The sequence below is a fragment of the Aulonocara stuartgranti genome, assembly GCF_965226115.1.
Source record: "Aulonocara stuartgranti genome assembly, chromosome: 15".
NCBI lineage: Eukaryota > Metazoa > Chordata > Actinopteri > Cichliformes > Cichlidae > Aulonocara > Aulonocara stuartgranti.
Window position 1 is genome coordinate 7881983 of NC_138951.1, and position 24462 is coordinate 7906444.

Genomic DNA, 24462 nt, shown 5'->3' on the forward strand with positions numbered 1-24462 from the left:
GACAAAATATTCTTTTGATCATAATTTTGACTGTAGAAATCTGAAGGAAAAATAAGTCAGAAACCCAGGACAAACATAATTCAAGCGTTATTTTCACAGTTCTGTTATCTTAGAACTTCAAAATAGTCAAAATTACTGAGATAAAAGTCACAACTCTTTATCACTCATCTTTGAGTGTTTAGCCAACATAAAACTTCTAATCTTGAGCTAAAATTAGCCAGCACTGATCTTCAGCCCATACAGTGGTGTGCCTCTAAGATATATACTAGGTGTGTTTCGAGTGGATTGTCTCATCTAACTCTGTGTTAGATGAGATAAATTCTGTTGCTTTAAGAAGGAAGCTTTTGCTTTGTCAAGGAGCGAATCACTGAATAATATTTTTAATTCAGTTGTATAATCTTAGTGACGAAAGTATTAGTGACAGAAATACTTGTTGTATTATGAATCTGTTCTACATCTGTGTAGAATTTTCCTCTGCCTGTGTGACTTTTGGAAAGTTTTCTGAACAAACACAATACAGAATGTGTGTTTCAGAACCAGAAGGGCCCTGCTTGAATGCATATTGTAATTCCTCTATGCACTACATAAATAAACCAGTAAAAGAAAAAGAGCCCTGCACTTATTAAAATGGCTTCTCAGAAGTACCTAATAAAAAATAGAATACAATATTCATGGGTCTAATCTAGCAGTGCCGATCGAGCGATGCTGTGTTTTTATTTACAAAAAGGAGGTGTTGTATGCTGCACACTGTTCTCAAACTGTAAAGCCCCTTGTCGTGGGTACTTCTACAAAGGCTCCAGAGTGACACAGTAGAATATGTTTGCCATTAATTTTTCTTCTCTTTCTTTCTCTTCAGCCCCAACCTCGTGTGGGCTCCTCTGTGGGGACAGCAGGAGACCTCCTGCACAGGACTACAGCGAAGACCATGGAAGTCCTGACTACTACAGGACTGAATACCAAGGCTGTTTTGACTGCAGTCAGTGACCACCGCTGGTGGAAGGACTCACTCAATTACCTCCGGCCGCTGCATGTAAGAATCCATTGACTGTGTTGTTTTATTAATTCTTCGCTGCAGATGAAGATTTTTTTTGTAAAGTTCTTAATGGGTGCACTTACCACCTTGTAGGTTTAAAAAGTACAGTTTCTATGCATTTTACTGATATAAATGTATTTATATTCTGTGTAATAATCATGATCAATTAGCCAGCAACAGCGTAGCAGCGGTTATGGATGTATCCGCCTTGTTTTTAACTCTACAGACTAATGGGCTGCATAGACAGATCTCATGTCTGTCTGCACTCCCATACCTCACATACTTTTGCTCGCAGACTTCAAAAATAACCAATCAAGAGCTCATCTCCTGCATAATTAATTGGCCCTCCTGTTGAATATTTCAATATCTGGTGGCTGCACGGGCCCGACGGTCGCCCGGGTGGAGATTGATGGCGTCTCTGGTGTTGGCAGCAATTGGGAGGGGTGATCGTGATTGCGGCTTTCTAAAGAAAGAGGAAAAATTGCATGGATGTTAGCTGTGGGACAGGGAAAAAATATGACAGTGTTGAGGGCATGTTGTGAAAGTTTAATGATGTTTTGATGGCTCCTCAGGGTCGTGGTTCAGGAGCCACTAGCCAGGAAGGGGCATGTGAGAACGCCAACTTGGAGCGTCAAGGCTGCAGCCCCTTTTATCAGGATCTCATTGAGGATCCCTATGTAGACACGGTGAGTGGCTTAAGACCAGTGTTTCTCGTAGCTCTTTGCTTCGTACATTCTTATCAACCTTCTTTCTTCTTATGTTTTGTTTTCTCACCCCAGGGCATCCTTTCAAATTACAGCAAAAACTGCATGAGTAGGCTTATGACTGGGCAATTAATTAGATTTTCTTGCTATGACTTATACATTCTTTAAAAAGCAGCGTTGAGACAAAATGAATATTGATTTCAGACTGAACAATTATAATGCCAAGTACTAACAGAAGGGACTTTGGACTACTGGTATGATGCTAAAAATAATCCAAAAGAAAAGAATGTCAACAGAAGGAATTATAGGGATACAAAAGAGTAAAAGTAAGAAAAGGAGTAGATTGACCTTTGTACCTGGGAAGTGGTTGCCTCTGGGCTATGACTGGGCTTTTTACTCAGAGACACAAATCATACGGAGAGCTGAAAGAGCGGACGGGAGGGGAAACGGAGAAGGCCGATACATCTCCTCTTATGACATTTTAATAGGCTTCTCCAAATCCCTTCCTTCACTTCATCGCCAGCATCCATCCATCTTCCATCATCCATCTACCAATAATTACTCCCCACATCCATCTGCCCATGAGCTGGCTGATCAATGGGATTAGTTTTTACCTTAACAGTTGCAATGAAGGGAGTGGGGATTGAGGAGAGACTGATTGAGAGAGAAAGAGAGACAAATGCAACGGGACTGAAAGATGGATAGAGACAGAGTGGCGAAGACAGACAGGACACACTCTGCGTTGAAGCGATAGCTCTGAGACCGAGCAAGAGCAGAAACTTTATTGTCCGCCACTCAGACACATGAGAAATAACTTGTATACAAGAAACCTATAAATGACTTTTCAAAAGGGCCTGGTTTTGAAACGCTTTACTTGGCTCTGAAGTTCATTTGTTCACTCAGTCTCTCATCTGTCTGACTCCTTGAGAATGAAGATATTCAGTCATCTTCATCATGTCTCGCTGTGCTTTTTCTAGTCTGCTCAGATATGGGGAGGGAGGGTTGCCTTAATATAAAGAAAAGTACTATATCACTCTTCCTTTGTCATTCTTTCTTTTAGAGTCAAGATGTGTATTCATTCTACAAAGAAGTGCCTGCAGAAAACTTTGCTGAGGTTTTGTTGAGGACTGGAAAACTGGCTGAGGCAAAAACTGAGGGAAAAACCCCGTTTCCTGCTACAGAAGGTAAACATGTGGCCTACATAGACATAAATTTTCTAGTAACGGGTTGGACCTACTTTTGCCTTCAATAAGCTGCTGGAAACAGAGATTTTGGTCCATATTGACGTGTTAGCATCACACAGTTGCTGCTGATTTGCCGGCAATACATCCTAAATGCCAATCTCCCATTCTACCACATCCCAAAGGTGTTCTACTGGATTGCAATGTGGTGACTGTGGAGGCCATTTGAGTAAAGTGAACTCATTATTATGTTCAAGAAACCAGTTTGAAATTATTTGAGCTTTGTGGCATGTTCTCCTCTAAGCAGCCATCAAATGATGTGTACACTGTCAGCAGCAATACTCAGGTAGCCTGTGGTGTTTACACAATGCTCAGTATCTATTAAGCATTTGGTGGCCCAAGGTGTGCCAAGAAAACATTCCCCACACTATTACACCATCACCAGCAGACGCCTGAACCGCTGATGTAGAAGACAGTGTTGTATATCTGACCTGTTCTTAGCTGACAAGAGTGGCTTCCAATGTGCTCCTCTGCTGTTGTAGCCCACCTGCTTCAAGGTTAAATGTGTTTTGCATTCAAAGATGGTCTCTTGGTTGTAACGAGTTGTTCTTTGTATTACTGTTTCCTTCCTGTCAGCTCAAAGAAGTCTAGCATCAACAAGGCATTTTCTCCGACGGAACTGCCGCTCACTGGACATTTTCTCTTTTTCGGATCATTCTCTGTGAACCCAGAGATGGTGGAAACTGCTGATCCCAGTAGATCAGTGTTTTCTCAAATACTCAGAGCAGCCCGCCTGGCCTTAACCACGCCATGTTCAAAGCCATTTAAATCACCTTTCTTCCCTGCTCTGATGCTCCGTATGAACTTCAGCAGGTTCTTTTCATCTTGTTTACATGCTTAAAAGCAGGGAGTTGCTTTCATGCGATTGGCTATTTAGGTATTTGTGTTAACAAGCAGTTGAGCAAAGTAGCCACTGAGTTTATACAACAAATATATTGCCATATAATAGTATGGTAAAGTCTGGAATTTGTTTCTTTATTGCCATTTCTTCTGGATGAAGTCTGTTTCCTGGGTCTTTCTCTTTCTTTGTCTTTGCCTGTTTTTCTGCTTCCTACACTGAGCACTATGTTTGAGTGCTTTAGCCAGGAAAGGGTTTCCAGGGGGAGTAGCCACAGTACTGAATCATTTTTATCTACGCACAATTTGTGGATGGCGGACTTCTCAATTATAAACTCTCATACAATTCCTGGTTTCCATTTTGCAAGAACTTTTTTTGCATCAGCAGAAGCTTCTTTCTCCAACCCGAGCCTCTGATTTATTTTTGGTATTCAGGGTTTCTGACTTCTAATTTCATAACCAACCTTTAATAAAATTTATAACCTCACTGTTTGTTATTCTTGGTGTACTACAACTCAATTCTACTCCAGATTGGATTTTGGAATCAGGCTGAATCTGAGTGAGGTTTTTGAGGGCTAGTTGTTCAGACTTTTTGACCTTGTCTGTCGCTGCTCACTAAGTCAATGTGCTTACCACGGTTTTTGCTGTATAATTTAAATTTGAAATGGTAGTTATTGGTACATTGATTTGGCAAGATCTCAACTGTCAGGTTGCTTGTAAAATTTTTTTCCAGGATTTCAAATTATTATTATGATAATGCAGCTTCTAAGTGTTTGATTGAGGCTGAATTTTGTTTAACTTAGCTTTTTCCTCAGCGCTCCATCTTAGTGAAGCTGGATGGTATTTGCACAGCGTAGTTGGCTTCCTCCTTGACACCCTGCCCTCTCCTCTTCTCATCTATCTTAGCCTGGGAGCCCATATATGGTCGACTAGGGGACAACACGGGAAGAATAGCCTCACTGATTAATTAATGTATCCGCACGCATCCCACCGCATCAGTAAATAATGCTGCATCACTGCAGAGATACTAGAGAGATAGCATCAAGTCAAAACATCAAGGCCACACTGCATGATGGATCATAGCTGCTCGCAAAAATCAATGACACTACAAAAACAAACGTGTGTGTGTGTGTGTGTGTCTGCATGTAATACAAATGCATGTAAAATTCCACACTTGCAGTCACATTTTCACACATCCACACTTTTCAGCAAATCCAACTTCTCTGCAGTTGCCGCTGTCATTCAAATGAATATCTCTCTTTTCTTAAAAGTCACCTTCCCTTCGGAGCAGCTGCAGAGTGCGACGTGTCGAGAAAGAGAAAAGCCACTCTGGACAGCATCGTGTCCGATAACAACCTTCGATTAATGACTGGTGTGTCGGCCCGCCGCGCTGGCTGTCCTTAAAAAACAGACTAGGAGATGGCCTTTAAGAAAATAAATATATCGATTTTTCACCTGGCCTAGATAAGTTGGAGGTAATTAATGATGACACAAGTGGAAAGTGACTCAATGGGATTGAGCTGAGTAAGGTGCAGACACAAGCACTTGATGTGAAGACAAGTGGGGAGAAAGAGAGAGGTAGACACACACACACACATATTTGCACACATGACTCCAAACTCCACTGACACACAGCATGGAGTGCTGCCATTTGCCAAATGTTGACCAGGCTCTAATCAGTTGTTTTTCCCCACACTGCCTGCACAGGTGAAATAGTAATAGGTTAGTGTCTCACCGACCTACTAACAATGTGCTCGATTTAGCTGACACAGAAGCAGGAGTGTGTGTGTGTGTGTGTGTGTGTGTGTGTGGATGCAGACACACAAAAACAGCCCATCTAATGCACCCACTTCTCTGTGTGTTGTCTCTATCACTTTCTCTGCACTCACTCACAAACGCACACACACAAACACTCACTCACTCACAAGAAGAAATGTTGTATGCTTTAAAGGCAGGGTTATCTATTTAGTGTGTGTGTCTGTGTGTGTGTGTTTACCCCTCTGGTAATTCCTGTCCCGATGGTATCTGTAGCTTTAGAGAGGCGTGTAATCAGCTCATTCTGAGGTGTAGCTCATTGAAACCCGTGGGGTAGGAGAGGAGGGGAGAGAAAAACGAGCAAAGGAGAAGGGTGGGAACACTGCTTAAGAGAGCTGTTATTTGTCCTTAAACTAGTTCATTACTTCGCTGCTGCTCGCACATGCAACGGCGTGCACCTTCAGCTATGCCCTTCCAACCATGTGTGTGCACATATGCATATTAGTGTGCATTTTGTTCTACAGTGTGACTCTTCCTGTGCCCTGCCTCTGTCTCCCTCCCAGTGTCCATGCTCTACTTTTCTCTGTCTGTTTCATTTTGTCTCGGGCTCTTATCAACAACGCAGGCTTCTGTTCTCCTTGGGTCTCAGACTACAAAGTGATTCTGTCTGATCCTCTCTGCTGCCTCCCGCTGTTTCCTCAGAGTATGTTTGTTGGTGATTGATTAACTGAGAGCATCCGTGCGCTTACAGTGTTTGGAATCTATCAAGTTCATCTACATATTTTTAATTGTAATCATGCGAGTGCTGTTGTGTGTTTTTGGTCTCATTGTGTCTAACTATTGTGGCCTAGAGGGAAGCTGTTTGGGTTAACTCCATCCTTGTGCCCAGAGCTCTGTAGACACTCCAAAACCCATCAGCCTTAGGGGCACTGCATAAACATGGACTGGTTCCCAGTTTCATACTCGTGCTAACTCTGAATGGGATTAGTTTTTGTTCACTTATGAAAAGCTAATCAATATGCATACTAATTAGTTCTCAATCATTAAATGTTTGCTGCTGCTGTACCACCATAAACCCCACAAGTTCACAAGTTCTGCACGTGAATGCAGAATTTTAAAAGTAAATTTTAAATGGTGATCGTGCAGCAAACATTTCAGTGTTTTAAAAAAATCTTTGTGATTCTGTTTGGGATTTTTAATGCTGTGTTTATGTAATATTGGCAGGAAAAAAAAGAACAGAAAAACTTCAGTCCCATTACCAGTCATGACAGCCCTGTTGCCCTGCCAGTGATTCTGAGTACTTTGGCATGGTCAGTTCATGATGGGCTTTCAAGTCCAGAGTACTGAGTTATAGAAGCTGAAGTTTCAGTGGCTAAGCAGCCATCTGCCCAATGTAGGGGTTAGTGTGTGTGTCGCCATGGCAGTTGAAAGGCATTTAAGTTGTGTCACATAATACCATACTTGTATCTGAATAACTACAAATAAGCCTCAAAGACTTATTTATGCTCGTAAGGGAAAACTTAGTGGAAGGCACGGCATTTCAGTAGTTATGCTATCACCTCACTACGAGAAAGTTCCTGGTTCCCAGTACACTGACTTCCTCCCACAGTCCAAAGTTATGCATACATATAAACTGGAGGTTAAATGACGTTTCTAAAATGTCTTTGGATGTGAGTGATTCAAGTGTATAGAACCCCGTAAAGCACTTTGATTGATCAGTAAGATTAAATAAATGCCAGTTCATGTATTAGAATGTGCTCTGAAAGCCTGCCTTTCATTATATATACAACGTTGTACATATAAAATCACATTACATTCATTATGCTTCAGAAGACTGCGACTGTGGAATACATGTTGGAAGCATTTACCTTGGTCTGTCATATGTATATACTGTGTATCAGGTGTCGTTTTCTTCTGTAGCTGCTTTATACAATAACTTATATGAGGTTCATATAGATTGAAATAATAAGATGAAACTTGCAATATGAAAAGAAGAAGCCTCAAGCTTAAAAAGCCGATATATAAACTGTATAACCAACTGTTTAGTCAGTTCATCTATATACTGTAGGCCTGAAAGTGCAAGATCAAATCACCAAATTACAAAACAACCGCAGGTGTGATTGAAACCAGAACAAAGGTTACGATCATAGATGGGTTTGGTCTGAGCCATATCTACTTGCAGGAAGAAAAGAGGGGCGATCAGCCTGCTACTTGACGCCCTTCATACATATTCTGTTTTATTTTTTTAATGTATTTGTGTTTGTGTATATATATATTATGTATATATACTATTTTAATATAATTTAGACTTGATCATAGAACTCATAGGCGCTGTCCCATCACAATAGAATCTCACGTTTTTTACTACCTTCTTTTACTCATGCAATGCAAATAGCTTAGTTTAGTTAAGTTTGTGTTAAGTACTTAGTCTGCTTTGTTTATAGACCTGTTGAGGCCTGTAGTGAATCTCAATCTAATCTTTCTTATAAAGGCTGGTGTTGTTTTCACCTTGTGAGTCTGCCGGTGTTTAATCATAGCTAAATGTGGTCCTGCTTGTGTAGCTGTGATTGAACTGAGATGGCTGTGTTAGAATTGGAGAACCCTTTTGGGGGGCTAGGCTGCCTCCCTAAGAGAAAGGTCAGCATACAGAGTTGCTGTTGGTAGCCACGCAGAGGCAAATTTTGCATTCAGGGGATTCACTATTAAAGTGCACTTTGATTAAGTTTGTGCTCATCTGGAGAGCACTTATTAGAAAAGGACCCGTACTTTGTCTTTGACTAATAAATACGATCTGTATTTGAAACAGGTTGTGTGCTCGCAGAAATGAACACATTCAAAGCTAAGTCCACTGTATACAGGTAGATGTAGACATACATGCAGTAGTTTAGTAACCTTTCAGGGATTTTAAGGTTTTTTTCTTCATTTGTGTCCAATATTCCTTCTTCTAGTCCTGTATAGTGTTTCCTGACATATTTCTAGAATATAAACATAGGGGTTTTTTTTGGGTTTTTTGGGTAATCAGTGCTTTAAAATCGTCTCACCTCTCTCTGTCCTTTACAGTATTGCTCCAGCTGGCCAACGATGCATTTCCCAGGGACATGATGCTGGCTCTGTCCTACTTACTTGCTCTGCCTCAGGTAGGGGGACACTCGCACACGTCCTGGTAACAAAAGGAGTTGGATTTTATTTTATTGAGACCATCAGATAGTTGAGCTAATGCATTTTGTCTGCATGATCTATTTCATTTGACATTTTACACCTTTGATTTGACCTCTCATGTTATTAGACATTTCACAAGTTGTAAATATGCATCTCTCTTTGTGTAACAGTGTGAGAACAGTCCACCGTCATAGGCTAGGCTGTGCAAAGACTGAAAACAGAGGCGAGATGTAATGCAGTAGTCTACTTTCATCTCAGGCCTCTTGATTTAGAATATGTTGAAAGCAAAGAGTCAATTTGTGAAAATGCCACTGTAATTGTTTGTCTTGCATGTCCTTATATTTGTTCTTACCTGCAGGTGCTGGATGCCAACAGGTGTTTTGAGAAGCAGTGTCACTCGGCCTTGTCGCTCCAACTGGCTGCCTACTACTACTCCCTGCAGATCTACTCGCGCCTCATGCCCTGCTTCAAGGACAAGAACCACACTCTTTACCAGGTCAGTGTATTTCTGTGTATGACGGAGTGTTTGGGTGGTTGAATGAATAAATGTTCTGATGTTACCTTGGGAAGACACTAGATGCATGTCTGTGATGTTGTGTAGCCAAAACTGTTTTGTTCCACAGCTCGGAAATACACAAAGAGCGTTTCAGAACTGGGGTGTTTGTTTGCACGTCATCTTTTATTTTGAAAAAGAAAAATCTCTATGCTGTTCTTGTGTATGACTTCTGCCCTGCCTCATCTGCTCTACAGCATGACTTGGCTTCTGTCAAAAATAGATTTACCACATATTTTTAGTCATGTGGTGCAGAAAGCTGCTTTTGGGATGCTTAGAAAATGCACTGCAGTGCAGCTGTTGAACGCACAGACAAAAGAATCCAGTTTTAAGCAGCTAGGACACAAAATCTTGATGTGTTGTGAACAGATTATTTTTAGGTCTAGGTCTTGAAACTTTAGAGCCTCAGTGCAGGATTTAGCTGTTTAGGCAGTGCATTTTACTGGTTGGGAGGATCATAGCAAAACAGTGTTTCACCTGTGGTTTAAGTTTGTTTCAAGGTTGCTTCAATAATAAGTGGAGTGAATATAGATGTGTGTATGGCTTTTGAAATGAAATTTTATGTATGCTTTTGTTTGACATTTATTTAAGGAGGAACTAGTATCATAGACATTAAATGTCAGAGCAAACTGTCCACAATCGCAAGAAATGCATCTGTGTGAGTCTGGGTGATCTAACAGTGCAAACGTGATTTGATTTATAAATAAAGATTGAGCCAGTTAATTTCAATAATAATCAGCATTCTACCATAAGAAGCTCAGATTTGTAAGTCACAAAGGAGCAGGTGAAGAAGGACAAGGAAGCCAGTACTGACCAGTATAATACAGTGGGAGTGTAGGTTTACTGCATGTGTGTTTCTGTCCAGAAAAAGCATGGCCATTCGCATCAATGAGAGGCAGCTGAAGGGGAATCAATATGTTTAGATAGGGCAAACCCCTTTGTTAGAAATTGATGGACACTGTGTTGGGTCTGGGAGGTCGGGTAAGTCTGACAGCTCAGGTGGAGGTCTGTATTATTACAAACTATACCTCCCTATGAACCTGAAATCTGTGTGTGACAGGAGGGTGCGAGTTTTTTAGAAGACTGGAGACGAGGCAGATCAACTCGATCATATAAAAACAATGAAATGTAAGAAAAGATGCATAATATTATCATCCAGTGTAAGGTTTATGCCACATAAATGCCCTAAATTAACAGTACTGGTAATTCCCAAATGCATTATTTATGTTTCTATAAGGGTTAATCCAGTAGTATGTGCAGGCTCTTCAAATAAAATGATATTTTTTAATGCAAAAATATAATTATTGTAATTATCTATGAAGTTTTGAATTCACTGTCATACTGTCAACAGAAACATTGTTTCATTGGTTGAATATTATGCTTGATGCAGCGTGAATTCTTTTTGTCTGCCAAAGTAAGGAGCAATATATAATTTTCAGTTTTAAATAGTTTTTTTTCATGTTTTCATGACACGTGTACTCACACTCATATATATATACACACACTCACCTTTGTTTTCTTTTTCATACAACATACATTCAGCTCTATCCTAGCCCTTGACGTTTGCCATTATACTTCAGTATTACTCACCTTACCAGTTAGCTGTTCTCATTCTCATTTGATTCCTTCAGTTATCTTTCATTGCAAATAAATTAATGGATTTGAAGACTATTTCGCTGCACATTTTGTTATGACGACAGAATAGTGAGATCAGCGAGGCGACAGGCACAATTGACATGGTTCAAATGCCGCTTGGCTGCGCAGATGTAGGAGGACAAAGTAAGATTTTTTAAAAAAGAGTGACAAAAAAATGCCAAATAATAATTAGCCATCAGAAATGGAACAAACTGGGAAAATGACTGTAATTATTCTTTTAGACATCTGAATACTAATGCAGTTTAATTGTGCTTTAGTTTAAACCAGCAATGCATTGTGTACCAGCTATTGCTCTTGAAGAAGTTTTAAGCATGTTTCTGTGTGTACACAGCATCTTCTTTTTCTAAGTAAGGCAAGAAAAACAAGAGATCAGAAAATGTGATTGAGAAGTGAAAGAAGAGGCTGCAAAGTGGGGGTGGGGATGGGGGGTGATTGGCAGAGAATAACTGAAGAAATGGCTCTGACCTTTTCTTTGAGTGGACCCTGGCTCTCATGGGTTTTAGTGCAGGTAGAAGAAGGGAGGTAAAATGTTGAAATAAAAGAACAGAAAAAAGGAAAGAGGCCAGCAGAAGAAGTGGATAAGTGTGTCCCAGTTGACATTCAAGGTTAGAATTGCACGCTCTCACATTCCCGCTCACACAAGCACACCAGTAAGTTGCTCTCCGCGCACACACTCATCCGCACGCAGTGACGCACACACATCCTTCCTGCATCCTAATGGCAGTAATCACTCCCTGAACTCCTGCCTCAAGTGAAGTTCAAGTCCATTAACTTAAAATATATACAGCTTTTTCCTTCTGCTCCACACTTTAGCAGTTGTACTTTCATTTTTAGCTCATTTCTTCATTTTTTTCCTTTTTCTTTTTTTTTTTTTTTTAAAGTTGTCATTTCCTTTTCCTTTTTTTCCAGTCTTAGTATGTATGAGTGCTTGTTATCATTATGTTCCAGGTCTCGTCTTCGCTCGCCTCTCTTATTGAAGAAGTAGTGGCCATTTTTACCATCAGTGAAAGAAGCGTTATTGGAAAAAAACTTTCAACCTATCTACTCTCTTTCTCCACTTTCACATATTTTTTCCTATTGGATTTTTTTCCCCTCTCTCCTCTGCTGTGTGCTTTTTTTATGTTTCCTTTTATGCCCCACCATTGTCAGTTAAGTCAAATGGTTTGCTTTGTTGGTATGACATTTCTGGTTTATGCGTTTCCATGATGCTTCTCTCCATCCACATTATGCTGCTCTGTCCGCTATCGTTTCCTGTTCATTCTGCGTTCGGTTTAGGCTTTTTTCCCAATAGGCCTGCCTCACTCTTGTTGAATCTCAGGCCTCTCTATTTACAATACTATCTTAACTGTGCATGCTTTATACAGTTTTCTTGTGCTTTCTTTAGCTCTTGCTTTCTCTTATCTATTAAGGCACACATTGTACTTAATGTGATATTGCATTTCAGATATGTATGACAGGGTGCGCGTATCTATATTTCATGCACACGCTTGCTTTGCATTGCAAATGAGGTTATGGGGGGAAAAATTACCTACCAAAGCATGTGTTTTTTATATTTGGGCATACGTGAAGCATTTGTGTGCCTGCTTTTGTTTTTTGCATTCATATATCACAGTTGGCACACATTATTGTATGCGCTCCAGTTTAAGATCTGTTTTCCTGTGACAGCGGGGGGCACATTTGTATGTGCGTTTGTGTGTTGTGGTGTGTCACGCTGTCTCACAGTGTTTCCCACTTGGTACTTGAAGAGCAGTAACACTGTCTCAATAACTCTCACGCTCTTTCAATTCTCTTGTCGCTATCACATAATTCCATGCCCAGGCAATAAGACGCCAAACACTCAAGCCACTGAAGTCATTCAATTGCAAATAGAAATGGAACTCTCTGTGGATTTACTCAAGGTGTTTGATGTGTTTTTAAAGCCTCAATGAACAGCTTGTTTTTATATTTTATTTTTTTTAGATGTAGAGGTTTTGTAATGGGTACTGCCTTCAAAAGGAAAATTACAAAATACGATAAAGGAAATGATTACAATCAGTTTTTGGATCAAAACTAGTCAAACATACAAATGTTGCATGTTTGACTAGTTTTGATCACATTAATCACATTAAACATTCATAAAATGCAAATTAGTAAATGTTACACATGCTATATTAAAGCTCTTATTTATTGTTCACTGTCAAAAGGAGCCTTATCTAATCAGCGTATAACTCAGTATACAAGTATTATGTATAATACATAATACTTTTTGTTTTCACTGACATCATTCATACAGAGTTGCTTGGGCTTTCCATAAATGTCTTAGCAAGAGGTTAGCGTTAAAAATGCAATCATTAAAATCAACACCACTCACAAGTTGGTATATTGCTATAAATACTGAGTCTTGTAGGAATCCTAATTTTCCCAAGAATTATGCAATATTTCTATAATATCTGATTTATAAACCTGACACAACTCTAGGGGGAGTTGTTGAGTTGGTGTGTTATAGCAGTGTTTCCCAACATGTGCCGCGAGAAATAGTCAGGTGTGCCGTGGAAGATTATCTGGTTCCGCCTGATTAGTAATGGGCAGAAGAAATTACATGCTGTGAGACCACGCTGCGCGTAATAGCAATAGGTAAATATTTAAAAAGAAAACTAGTCAATCCGACCCAGATGAAGGCCCTAGCATGATTAGTGCTTAGAAGAAAGCAAAAAAAGGTATACTGGGGACAAACCGAGCCAATTCCGCTATACTTGGTGCTCGGGGAAAAATGATCAAAATGCTTTTCGTGACATTTTTGTTTGGTGATTTTTCTAATGTGAAATATGTGCCGTGGCTCCAAAAGGTTGGGAACCACTGTGTTACAGTATTTCAGCTGTATTTACCTACGTCTTACTGCAGTAATTACCCAGTTGTATACTAAAACTAGTATTTATAATTTATCATGTAGAACATGAAGTCTTTGGGATCATATTGTACATGTTGTACATGATAAATTATCTGTTTGTTTACCATTGTTTAACATTCGACTTAATATTAATTGTTGACATCTGACAATGTAGCAGTTTTGCTAAGAAGAAGCTGTGAAAAATATAAAATTACATAAGGTAAAAAATATCTGATGTATTTAGCAATGTATTCAAAACATTTAATTTACAATCATATCATTCTTTTCTCTTTGATTGCCTCTATTTATATATTTAAGGTAAAAAATCACTGTAATAAATTTGAGATTCATTTATTAGCATTCAGCATGTTCACTGAAGGTAAGGCCAAAGTCTTAGAGAGACTCTAAATACATGAAAGTATAACCGATATGCTTGTTGTCCATCATAAAACGCTGAGATGACATTTTCTGTCCAATTTTAAAATAGGAGTTTACCCATGTTAGCCCTGTTCAGCTGTTTTGTAGCACTCGCGGCATTTACATCTCCAAACTTCTTAAAGATTCTGTTCCCACTATTGACTTTGAAGGTCCTTAACTGTTACTTTCCCATCTGATTATGGCACCCAAGCATGACGGAGCGACTCGTGGCTTTGCGATACGGAGGCTGGGTTTCCATTATTCCCTAAGGCTTAATGAACCGATTTCCATTTGCTGCTACTGGAAGTTTTCATCAGAGTGGTTCAAGTGTTCATTTGCTAAATAGAGGTGCTCCTTATGTTAATTGCCCTGTTTATGGTTATATTGCAAAATAGCCTGTTTTTATGTAAGTGTTGCGGTCTGTTTACCTGTGCTTGTCAGTTTTGTAATGTGTGAGTGTGTGTATTATTGTGTGCGTTTGTGTGTGAGAATGCGTGTGCTTTGCATAATTGTAGCTGCGAATGTGGATCTGCTGTATGGCAATGTGCTGACTAGAGAGATTGAGATTTTTTCACTCACCCATTTATCTTTGCCTGGAGCTGCCATTCTCTCGCTTATTGAGTATTGATCACACACACACACACACACACACACACACACACACACACACACACACAAACATTTAAAGCATACCCAATTGTACTATATAAACACAGAACCAGAGTATACGATCCGGAAAACCTGCTTAGGTCTTTGTATATCTCATTATGACATTTAGTTTTAGAATAAAAATCCCACTAATCACTATTAGATGCTTAAGTTTCAGTTTGTATTTGAAGATGGAGTCACTGAACTGGAAAAAATATTTCCACAGTTATTAACTTTATAGATTTGTTTCTGATTCAACCTGAAAGCAAAGCTCAAAGTGCTCTCTCCATAGCATTATGATGGGTTTTTAAACCAGCACCTTGCTTACATCTAGAAACTTTTGATACTGTTTGGTTATTGCATAGGGATTCTTTTCTTTTTTACAATTTCAAAAACGTCCACAGCAAAATTCCAGCTGCCCGTGAAGGGAGCTGACCTTGAAAGTGCTGGACCGCTGTGCCAGTTCACTGTAGCTGAGTTAAGTGGAGTAATGAGTTGGAAAGCACCACGATTCCAATGACTTTTCCTTCCTCTTTTTGTGCACATATCGCAATGGTACAAATTGCAGTCTTGTAGCACAATCATTAGCAGTCTATATTTTACCCATGAGAACTCTGTAAAGCAGAGCCACTGCAGAAAGGGTCCTATTAGACAAATATGTCCTCTAAAAGCACTGTTGCAGCTGACTGGGAATGCTTCAGACCAAGTAGTCTCCAAACCTTTGATTAGATGCATAAGTTTGACTCTGCTAAGTTACTCCTGCTCCTCTTGCTTGTGCTGCTTTTCTTACGATCACTCCCCTTCATGGTGTATTGTGACCCACAGTGCAGCCACGCCTATTTATGGAGTAATTATTCCTTCGGAGGTGATAACTCATTTTTTTCCGCCCTGTCTTCTCACTAATTATGCGCACATACTGTATACACCATTTACAGAATTAGTGCTAATGAGGCCACTGACTGTATAGCTAAGTGTTAAACAAGACATAAATAAAACTAATTACATCATTACTGGGATACTGTCTGGAGAGAGAGAGGGGGAGACTCTTTATGACTTCTATTCAATCCTTATCACAGAAGGCAAGAGAGAATGTGTTAAATACTAGGTTAATCAGAAAAATGTGCGCATATGAGTGTTCTGTAAAAATAAATGTTACTATTCTGTTATTGATTGCACTGTTGGACTTTCAGACTGCTTGGAAGTTGAGAGGTAATATAGTTTCACCCACATTAGTGATGCGAATCCACAGGAGGTGATGTTTCTTGCAGCGTTGGGGAAACTTCTTTGCCAAACATCTAATTATTTTACACTGGAGTGAGTTGAATGACAACCAGTAAATCCTGGGAGGAAATATAGCTTAGCAAAGTAGAACATAAAGTACTTTGAACTTCGTGGCTCAAGAGTTAGGAGTTCGCCTTGTAATCGGAAGGTTGCCGGTTCGAGCCCCGGCTCGGACAGTCTCGGTCGTTGTGTCCTTGGGCAAGACACTTCACCCGTTGCCTACTGGTGGTGGTCAGAGGGCCCGGTGGCGCCAGTGTCCGGCAGCCTCGCCTCTGTCAGTGCGCCCCAGGGTGGCTGTGGCTACAATGTAGCTTGCCATCACCAGTGTGTGAATGTGTGTGTGAATGGGTGGATGACTGGATATGTAAAGCGCTTTGGGGTCCTTAGGGACTAGTAAAAGCGCTATATAAATACAGGCCATTTACCATTTACCATTTGTTTAAAAAAAAGAAGTGATGAATCGATAAATATTCATCACTTTTTACTCCCTGGAGTAAAGGAGACGGTCTATACGAAATAATAACTAAATGGAGAAAAAGTCACATGCTTCAGAAAAGGGAAGGAATGCCCATTTGCTCACTGGTTGACAGGCATGTGCCGTATCATATTTATATCATAATATAAATGTATGATACCATGATGACATAAATGATGTAGCAATGCCTTTTAATTACACTCCCCAGCAGGCAAAACAAGGAGACTAGTCTGACAAAACACAATAATATAAAAGCGTAAAACAGATTAACTTCACCAAAACACACCAAGTACAGCCAGGCTAATAAAAAGGAGACACTTGCAATAAAAAGGAAGAGAAAATGCTGCCTGGATGTTACTGATGGAGTTTCATGGTGGAAAAGGAGGGCTTTAAGTAACTAGTTTAAAAGCTTGAACCAAGATACAACGTCCCAGACAGCTTTATTATGTAATAATACCGTGCAGCTCCTGAAGACTTACAAGGCTAAGTCAATTTTAAGTGTCAAGCACTTATGTTATTCTTTTGTTCTTACATTTGATTTATGCTATTTATGTAATGCTGCTGCTGTAAATAAAGTCACACTTCATCTGGGTTGCCAGACCATAAGTCTGGAAAAGAAAGATGCAAAATGTGCTTAGTTTGGTTTGCACTAACAGATGCTGCTGTCTGCAAGGTCCAGTCACAAACTAGAATGTAATATGATGTTTTTTTTTCTATATCATCATAAATGCAGTGCATATCACAAACTTTCTTGAAATATTGCATTATTTCTTACAACTTTGAGGATATATTGCTGACCTGGTCACAGCTGACTGCTAAATTACGCTGGAATAAAATATTAAACACTTACCATATGTGGAGCACAGATTTTAATGAATGGCTGTGCATTGAATGCATTGTCTGGGTGGGTCTTCTCTGAGGTTGGTATCAAAGACAAAAACGTTGTGGCACTTATAAGAGGAGTGTCCGACGTGGGTAATTTGGTCAGTGTTCTTTTGTTTAGATTTCCAGTTGAACCTCTTAAAATGTGGATGTTGAGGCGTTGATGTTGATAGTGATAAATGCCAGTCATCTAGTGTCGCACATGAGGTTGTGGATATTTATGAATCCCAAAAGCTTATATGTTAATAATGCCGTTGATCCCCTGACTTTTCCTACGGTGAAATTTCCTGAGTATAAGTGGATGAGATACCATAAAATTTGCAACACTTATTCAAGCTTGCAGCTGTCTGTCTGCTTTTTAATCTTGACATTTTACCTAAAACCGCTGTTGTGCCTACAGCCTCACAAAGCTCATCAGACCTTGTCAAGAACTGTCTACTCAGCCATACATTTTACCTGGATTTGTACAATATGCTATACCTTCTGAAAGTGTTCCCATGCAGTAGATATAAAACATGTTGAACACGCTCATATGACTTCTCATTGCGCCAGCGTGCATCAAAGTTTTACATGGTGCTATTATCTGCAGGTGAAACACTGGGAGGTAATGAGGAAAACGGCACTGAATGATAGCACATTAATATTTAATCAGGATGGCGAACTTGACAAACTCACAAATATCACTATGAAAATATTTTATTTGATAATTCAAAGGAGTTTTTGATGGGTACAGAGTTGTGACTGAAGTATAATAACATGGGAAATTAAGACTGAAATGAGAGCAGAAGCGTGTTTGAAAAGATTTGCGTGTGTGACAGAGGCTCTTTATTTTTACTCTGTTCCCTCTTAAGAAGCATCACAGTAAGGTGATGGTGCTGGTGGGGGAAAGAGCCTGCAACACCAGTGGAATAGCTGAAGGGAGAGGTCTGGCTTCCCCGTCCCTCCCAGCTGTGCACACACCTACCTTATTCCATTATACTTTACATACGTTTTATACGTTCTTCTCTTTGAAGGAGGACAAAATCCCTTTTGAAGATATTTTAAAATAATGAAAAAAGCAATCGCATACATAAGAGGAAAAAGAAGAAAGAGCAGAGGTCTTACTTGCTTACTTTGAAGATAACTGGGATCGTAAAGAATACTTATTAGAAAGACGAAGGATTTCAGAGATTTTTTTAATAATGAGCGGTGAGGGATGGAAGTATTTTTTTTTTTATTAATTTTTTTAAATTCAAGGGGAAATATTTTTTCAGAGGGGTAGCGGCGTAATCCTGATGGGGGGTAAAAGCACAGAGAGAGTGAGGGAGTTAATGCAAACAGTATTTCATCATGTTCTTCAAACATCAGCCTGTCCATCACAGTTTCAGCAGACTTTCTTTCTCACTCTGTGTTCTTTCTTTTTTTGTGTCATTCTCCTTTCTGTGAAAAACGGTGTCCAAGACGGTGCCAGCATTTAGAAAAAGAAAAAAACAACTCCCCCACCCATTCTACCCTTACTTTCCTTCTCTCATCCCTTGACTGCCTCCTCTGACTTCATATCTTTCCTTGCTCCACTTTTAATATTCTCCCCTTTCTACCTCTGTTCCTTTCCTATCCTGCTTTTGAACAGTGAATCCGCCACCATGTCTGCTGCTGAGGCCACATCTAAAGGCACACAGGGATAGCGAGAAGAGGAAGAGACGCAGAGAGACAGACATACACCTCTGTTTTCAAGCTCACACATTTCCAGCAGCCATAATTACCTTATGCAAATAAGATCACGAAGTAAACCATATCATCCTGCTGGGCGACAACATATAAGGTGCCAAAAACCAAATTCAGGGGCTTATTTAATTAGAGCAGAGGCGATGAGAGAGATGCAACATTCACCTGCCTGTAAGTTTATATGCAGGGGTGCACATAAGTGGTCCGCAGGTGCGCATTCAATGTCAAAATAAAAGACGCGCACCAGATAAGAAGTTGCAAGGCGCGTTGGCGTACATATAAAAGGCACTGTTTTTGTCCGCTAGAGTGGGATGTTCACGGCATATTCTGCTCCACATCTCTGTGCGTTCATCATTTGTTTGAAGCCAGCTCACCTTCTGCAACCACTTTTCCGAGAATACGCGCTTCTTTTGTGGATCGGACTCCTTCTGATAGTTCTTTGGAGGTGGAGGAACACCAAAGTAATTCCTTAAAGGAGCTTCTTCTTTAAGAGTTCTAAACAAATGTCTGTCCTCCTCCAGAAAATCTTATGTACGCAATCGCACGTTGCAACTTCTTATCTGGTGCGCGTCTTTTATTTTGACAGCGAATGCGCACCTGCGGACCACTTATGTGCACCCCTGTTTATGTGACAGTTTTAATCATAAATGTGTAGCCACAATCTAACTTCCTATTGGCCTGAATCAAGGTGACAGCTACGGTTCCTGATACGTTTACCTGTAATCTGCCGATGTGGAATAGAAATAGGTGTATATTTGAAATTGCGTGATTATACTGGGCTGTACCAAGCAAATTGATATAAGTCTGGACCAAGATGGTCTGTCCCCACCTTTTTTCTAAATTATTGCCATTTTTGAAAATAGCCTCATTAGTTTTTCACAGCAAAGCCGCAGAAACCTGTGAAGTTTTACATGCCACGCAGTGCAGCAGTGTTTGAAGCTCAGTGTGTGACACTGTTTAATGATGAGCTTTAAGAACAGTATGCATTTGGTCCAACATGGCTCTAAAACCGTATAGTGCACCCTAGAATTTTATTTCAAATCAAATTATGGGGAGGAAAGAGAGACTCAGTTTGTCTTTGCTGGATTTTATGTTAAGTTGCGCTATATACAGAGCATGACTTCTGAAGAAGTTCAGAAATTCAAAGTAATTTGCACAACAATCTGTGGTAATTGGACATTCGAGTGAATTTCATTTTTATTTTAAGCATAAAATACAGCCACGTTAAAAACAGAGTTTTAAAGCACTCTGTGCAGTCCTGTGAAAAAGAAGTACATCATTGTTGCTTCCATAGGAATTAAGATAAATAGCAGCCAGGTGTACAATACCACAATATACCCAGGTGTGGACGTACAAGCAAAGGCACAATTGGAAAAAGACCGAACAAGAATGGCTTGTTTGGTCAAAGTTTCAATGGCCTAGTCAGCATCCACATGTGGCGCTCTTCCACATTGTTTCCTTTATCCCGTCGACCTCCCTTACCCCCAACCGGTTGTGGCAGATGGCTGCCTCCTTATTGTAGGGTCTTTACCTTCAAATATAAAGCGCCTCGAAGTGACTGCTGTTGTGATTTGGTGCTATATAAATAAAACTGAATTGAATTCCCGAGGCTGCTTCTACTGAAGGTGTGTTCCTGTTAAAAAGGAGTTTTCCCATTATCCTCAAGTGCTTACTCATGGCAGGCCATCTGATTGTTGGGGTTTTCTCTCAGTTATTGTAGGGTCTTTAGCTCACGGGGCCTTGAGGTGACTCTTGTGATGTGGCGATATGATACGATGAAAAGAAGAAGGGAAAAATAACGGAAAGGGGAAAATGAATTCCTGTGGCAGGACCATAAGAGAGCGGTGCAAAAACATCAATGAACTGAAGCAATGTTGTAAATACAAGTGGGCCAAAATTCTTCCACAACAATAAAGTCATACAGGAAACAATTACATCATGCTGTTGCTGCTAAAGGTGGTTCCACAAGCTGTTGAAACTATAAATTTCTGTAATGTAATATTAGAAATTGAAAAACTACAAACCATCTCCATTATACAGCAAAAACCATAAATTAAAGCCAAGCAGCCAAACTGCTAAGAGACCCACAGTGCCTGTACTTTTTCGTATACCGCTACTCCTTCTTCTACTGTTGAAGTCTAAAGCAGACCCTGGAACCATGAGGGTAAAAATGTGAAATTTATTTTCCTTCTCACAGGCTGATCCAAAGGAGCTGATTCGATTGGTCACACAGCACGTGTCCTCGTATTCAGATTGGCCCGAGGAGCTGCAAAAGCTGATCAGCCAGCTGCATATGTACAACGAGCGTCTGACAGACTTTACCCAGGCACAGGTGTTGCAGGGGCTCGGCCGTGGTGTGGACGTTCAGCGGTTCAGCTCTGACGCTGATTACAAGAAGGAGACCATACTTGGTCTCACAGAGTAAGTGTGGCTTAAATGTTGGTACTTTTGGATTTGCACTGTAATTGGAAAGGTGCACTTTTTTTTTTTTCCTTTTCTTTGTTTCTACTCTGAAAGATTGTTCATACCACACACTTGGACATGAGTGGGAGATAATGTCAATTTCTGCTTTAATTAAATGAAATCTAAAGACTTTCTTTCTGTTTTTGTACCTGTGTGTTTAGGACACTGGATGATGGTGTGTACAGAATCGCTTTGTCTCTGGCTAAGCGCTACAGTGTTCCTCTGTGGGAGGTCTACATGACCCACCTCGAGTTCCTCTTTACAGATAGCGGGTATACACACACACACAAACGCGCACGCGCTCTGTTTAATTACATTTGTGCACACACATCTGTCTGTCTCTTTGTTTTCATCTTCAGATTTTAAACTCTGAAAAGTGTAGCGACGCTCCCTTTCAGTTATAACAAAACTTACCTACATAAAAAGCCAAAACACCGCAGGCTATATCAAACATGTTGGGAATATGTGTGTTTGTGTTTTGTGAGTGAGAGGATGTGAACCATCATTTATTTGCTCTCTGACTTCATAGCTGGGTGACTGACTAGCTCTGCACCTTTGCTTGTTTATACAGAATGCCAAAGCTGAGGTTGTGTATGTGTGTGTTGGTACGTGTGCACACGTGTGGCTCCGTGATAAATATCCACCTGTCACATTCCGATATAAGGAAATGGTTTATGGATTCCACTTAACAATAAATTACAGCCTATACTTTTCTCAAACCTGATCACAGCTATTCTGTGTGTGTGTTTCCTTCAAAACCTCAAGATCATGACAAATGTGTGAGGAATATTCTGCATCTGCAAAAGGCTTATTGATTTAACAAAAGGATGCAGGGAATGTTATAAATAGAGAAGAAATTTAAAGGGAAGAATAAATAGAGTCAAAACGTGTGCAAAAAGAATTTAGACTTTTATTGATCATTGTAGGCAAATAAATTGTTTATGTTTTACAAATCCCACATGTTTAGGAGAAGCAGTCAGCTACAGTGCAGTGCCCAACAACTGAGTCCTTTGCTGAGGCCTGTATTTAAGTAGCATGGTTCACTTTACTTTAACAGTTGACCTCATTGCCAGTTTGCATATCAACACTTTAAACAGTATTTTAAATAGTACAGTACCGTGCAGAAGACTTGAATCACACCTCATTTCTTTGTGTTTTGCTTCTAAGTTGCCTTTTATGTGTTTTTTTTTAAAGTGGTCTTGAGCAATTCTCCAGGTTTTCTGAAGGTCTTTCAAAGATTTTCTTTAAACATTTATGTATCTTAGCCTGGTGTCCTTAAAAAGAATTTGCGGAAACTGAACAAGTATAAGACAAAAAGAGGAGGTAGCAGGCTTAAAAACATTATCATAATACGATAACAGTAGCTGATCTTTGATTCCATGACCTGATCGGCACTGTATATTATCTGGGACGGAAAGGGTAAGGTTGTCAACAAACTTTTTTCCTAAGGAAAAAAAAAAACAACAACAGCTACAAATAGGCTGAGGTTTGAAGCCTGTCACCTTTTAAAGTTTCCCTCAGAAACAATCATGAAATGGAATCTGTTTCTCCATTAGAGATACCAAACATTACTGTCTTTCAGAAGAGCTGGCAATTTTCCTTTCCCATGTGATGGCGGGGTAAATTGTTAAAATCACATTTTTTCGCTGACATAGATCAACGCTCTAAAGTCAATGTAGATCTCAATATGGTTACAGAAGAACAAAGTTAAAAGTCCATAAGTATATTTCAGATGAAGAGAACTCTAAGGACTCATTATTAGTTTAAAGCACATCCACAGAATCAGTGTGTGCTTAGGGGGTGAGAGTGGGAGGCAAATAGATGGCGGGAGAAGAGATGGATGATAGAGAATGAGTGTCCCTGAGACAGTCCTATTAACACAAAATGTATGCTTCAGAAGAATCAATGTGCTGCTAAACACTGCCGTCGTCAGCTGTTCTCTGCCTCCGTGTATAAAGCTTTGTAGATGTTTACAAGTTCTCTTTATGGACCTGCTTTTTAATGACATCCTAATGACAGCTATAAATCTATCGAAGAGACTTGTCCAAACACAGAAATGGGTTCACATATTGGTCAGTGGAACCATCTGTTTACAGTTTTGGCTTTAAATCTCATGTCTAGCTCCACCTTTACATATTTGTTTCACATAATGGTAACTTCTTCAAATATTGATGATTTTGTCTGTTGAAAAAAAGACTCATCTTGAGCCACGCCAACTGAATTTGTGAAGCACTTTAAAAACTGCAACCGCTGACCAAAGTGCTAAACATAGGAATAAAAATCACTACAACTAAAATACAAAAAAATATAAAATAAAAGCATCAATAAAACACAGAGCACAATTAAATATGAGTGAATCAATAAAATCAACATTTCAAAGTAGTTTGAAAGATGAGCAGAAGAGGTGGCTCTGAGGAGCGGATTTAAAAATCATCAAGTCCTATGAACTCCCATCAATGATACCACTTATATGTACTTCACTGTTTCAGATCTTCATATTGAGATTCAGTTTTTGAATTTCAGGTAGATTAATAAAACTGATCCAAACAAAACCTCATTTGACCCTCAAAACGACACAGCTCCAAGTTCCTCGTGTCAGTTCCTACCTGCTGCCAGCGGCTGCTTGTGATGTATTTTCTGCACATCACTGTGTTCCCATCATGAGAAATAAATAGTCTTTTGTGGCACGTTCCCTTCAGACTAATCCCCAGCCAAGATGTGTTTTGCTTTGAGCCTAATGAGGAATCCTCTGAGACAGAGAGAACACCTTTAAAGTTTGTACCAGCTC

The 24462-nt window shown here is 39.8% G+C and overlaps 1 protein-coding gene across 4 annotated transcripts in view; it reads left to right on the forward strand.

Annotated features, from left to right (window-relative positions):
* The window catches only part of nbas (NBAS subunit of NRZ tethering complex), a gene marked incomplete at its 5' end in the record, with an annotated part of 182930 nt that overhangs the window by 78767 nt on the left and 79701 nt on the right, over positions 1-24462 (forward strand). For all 4 annotated transcript variants that reach the window (XR_014271223.1, XR_014271224.1, XM_082505113.1 and 1 more), the window contains 7 exons: positions 857-1030; positions 1606-1719; positions 2798-2921; positions 8631-8707; positions 9088-9225; positions 21409-21632; positions 21836-21946. Coding sequence is in view for 2 of the 4 variants with exons in the window: in XM_082505113.1 (XP_082361239.1) it covers positions 857-1030; positions 1606-1719; positions 2798-2921; positions 8631-8707; positions 9088-9225; positions 21409-21632; positions 21836-21946 (962 nt within the window). The remainder of the gene's footprint in view (positions 1-856; positions 1031-1605; positions 1720-2797; positions 2922-8630; positions 8708-9087; positions 9226-21408; positions 21633-21835; positions 21947-24462) is intronic.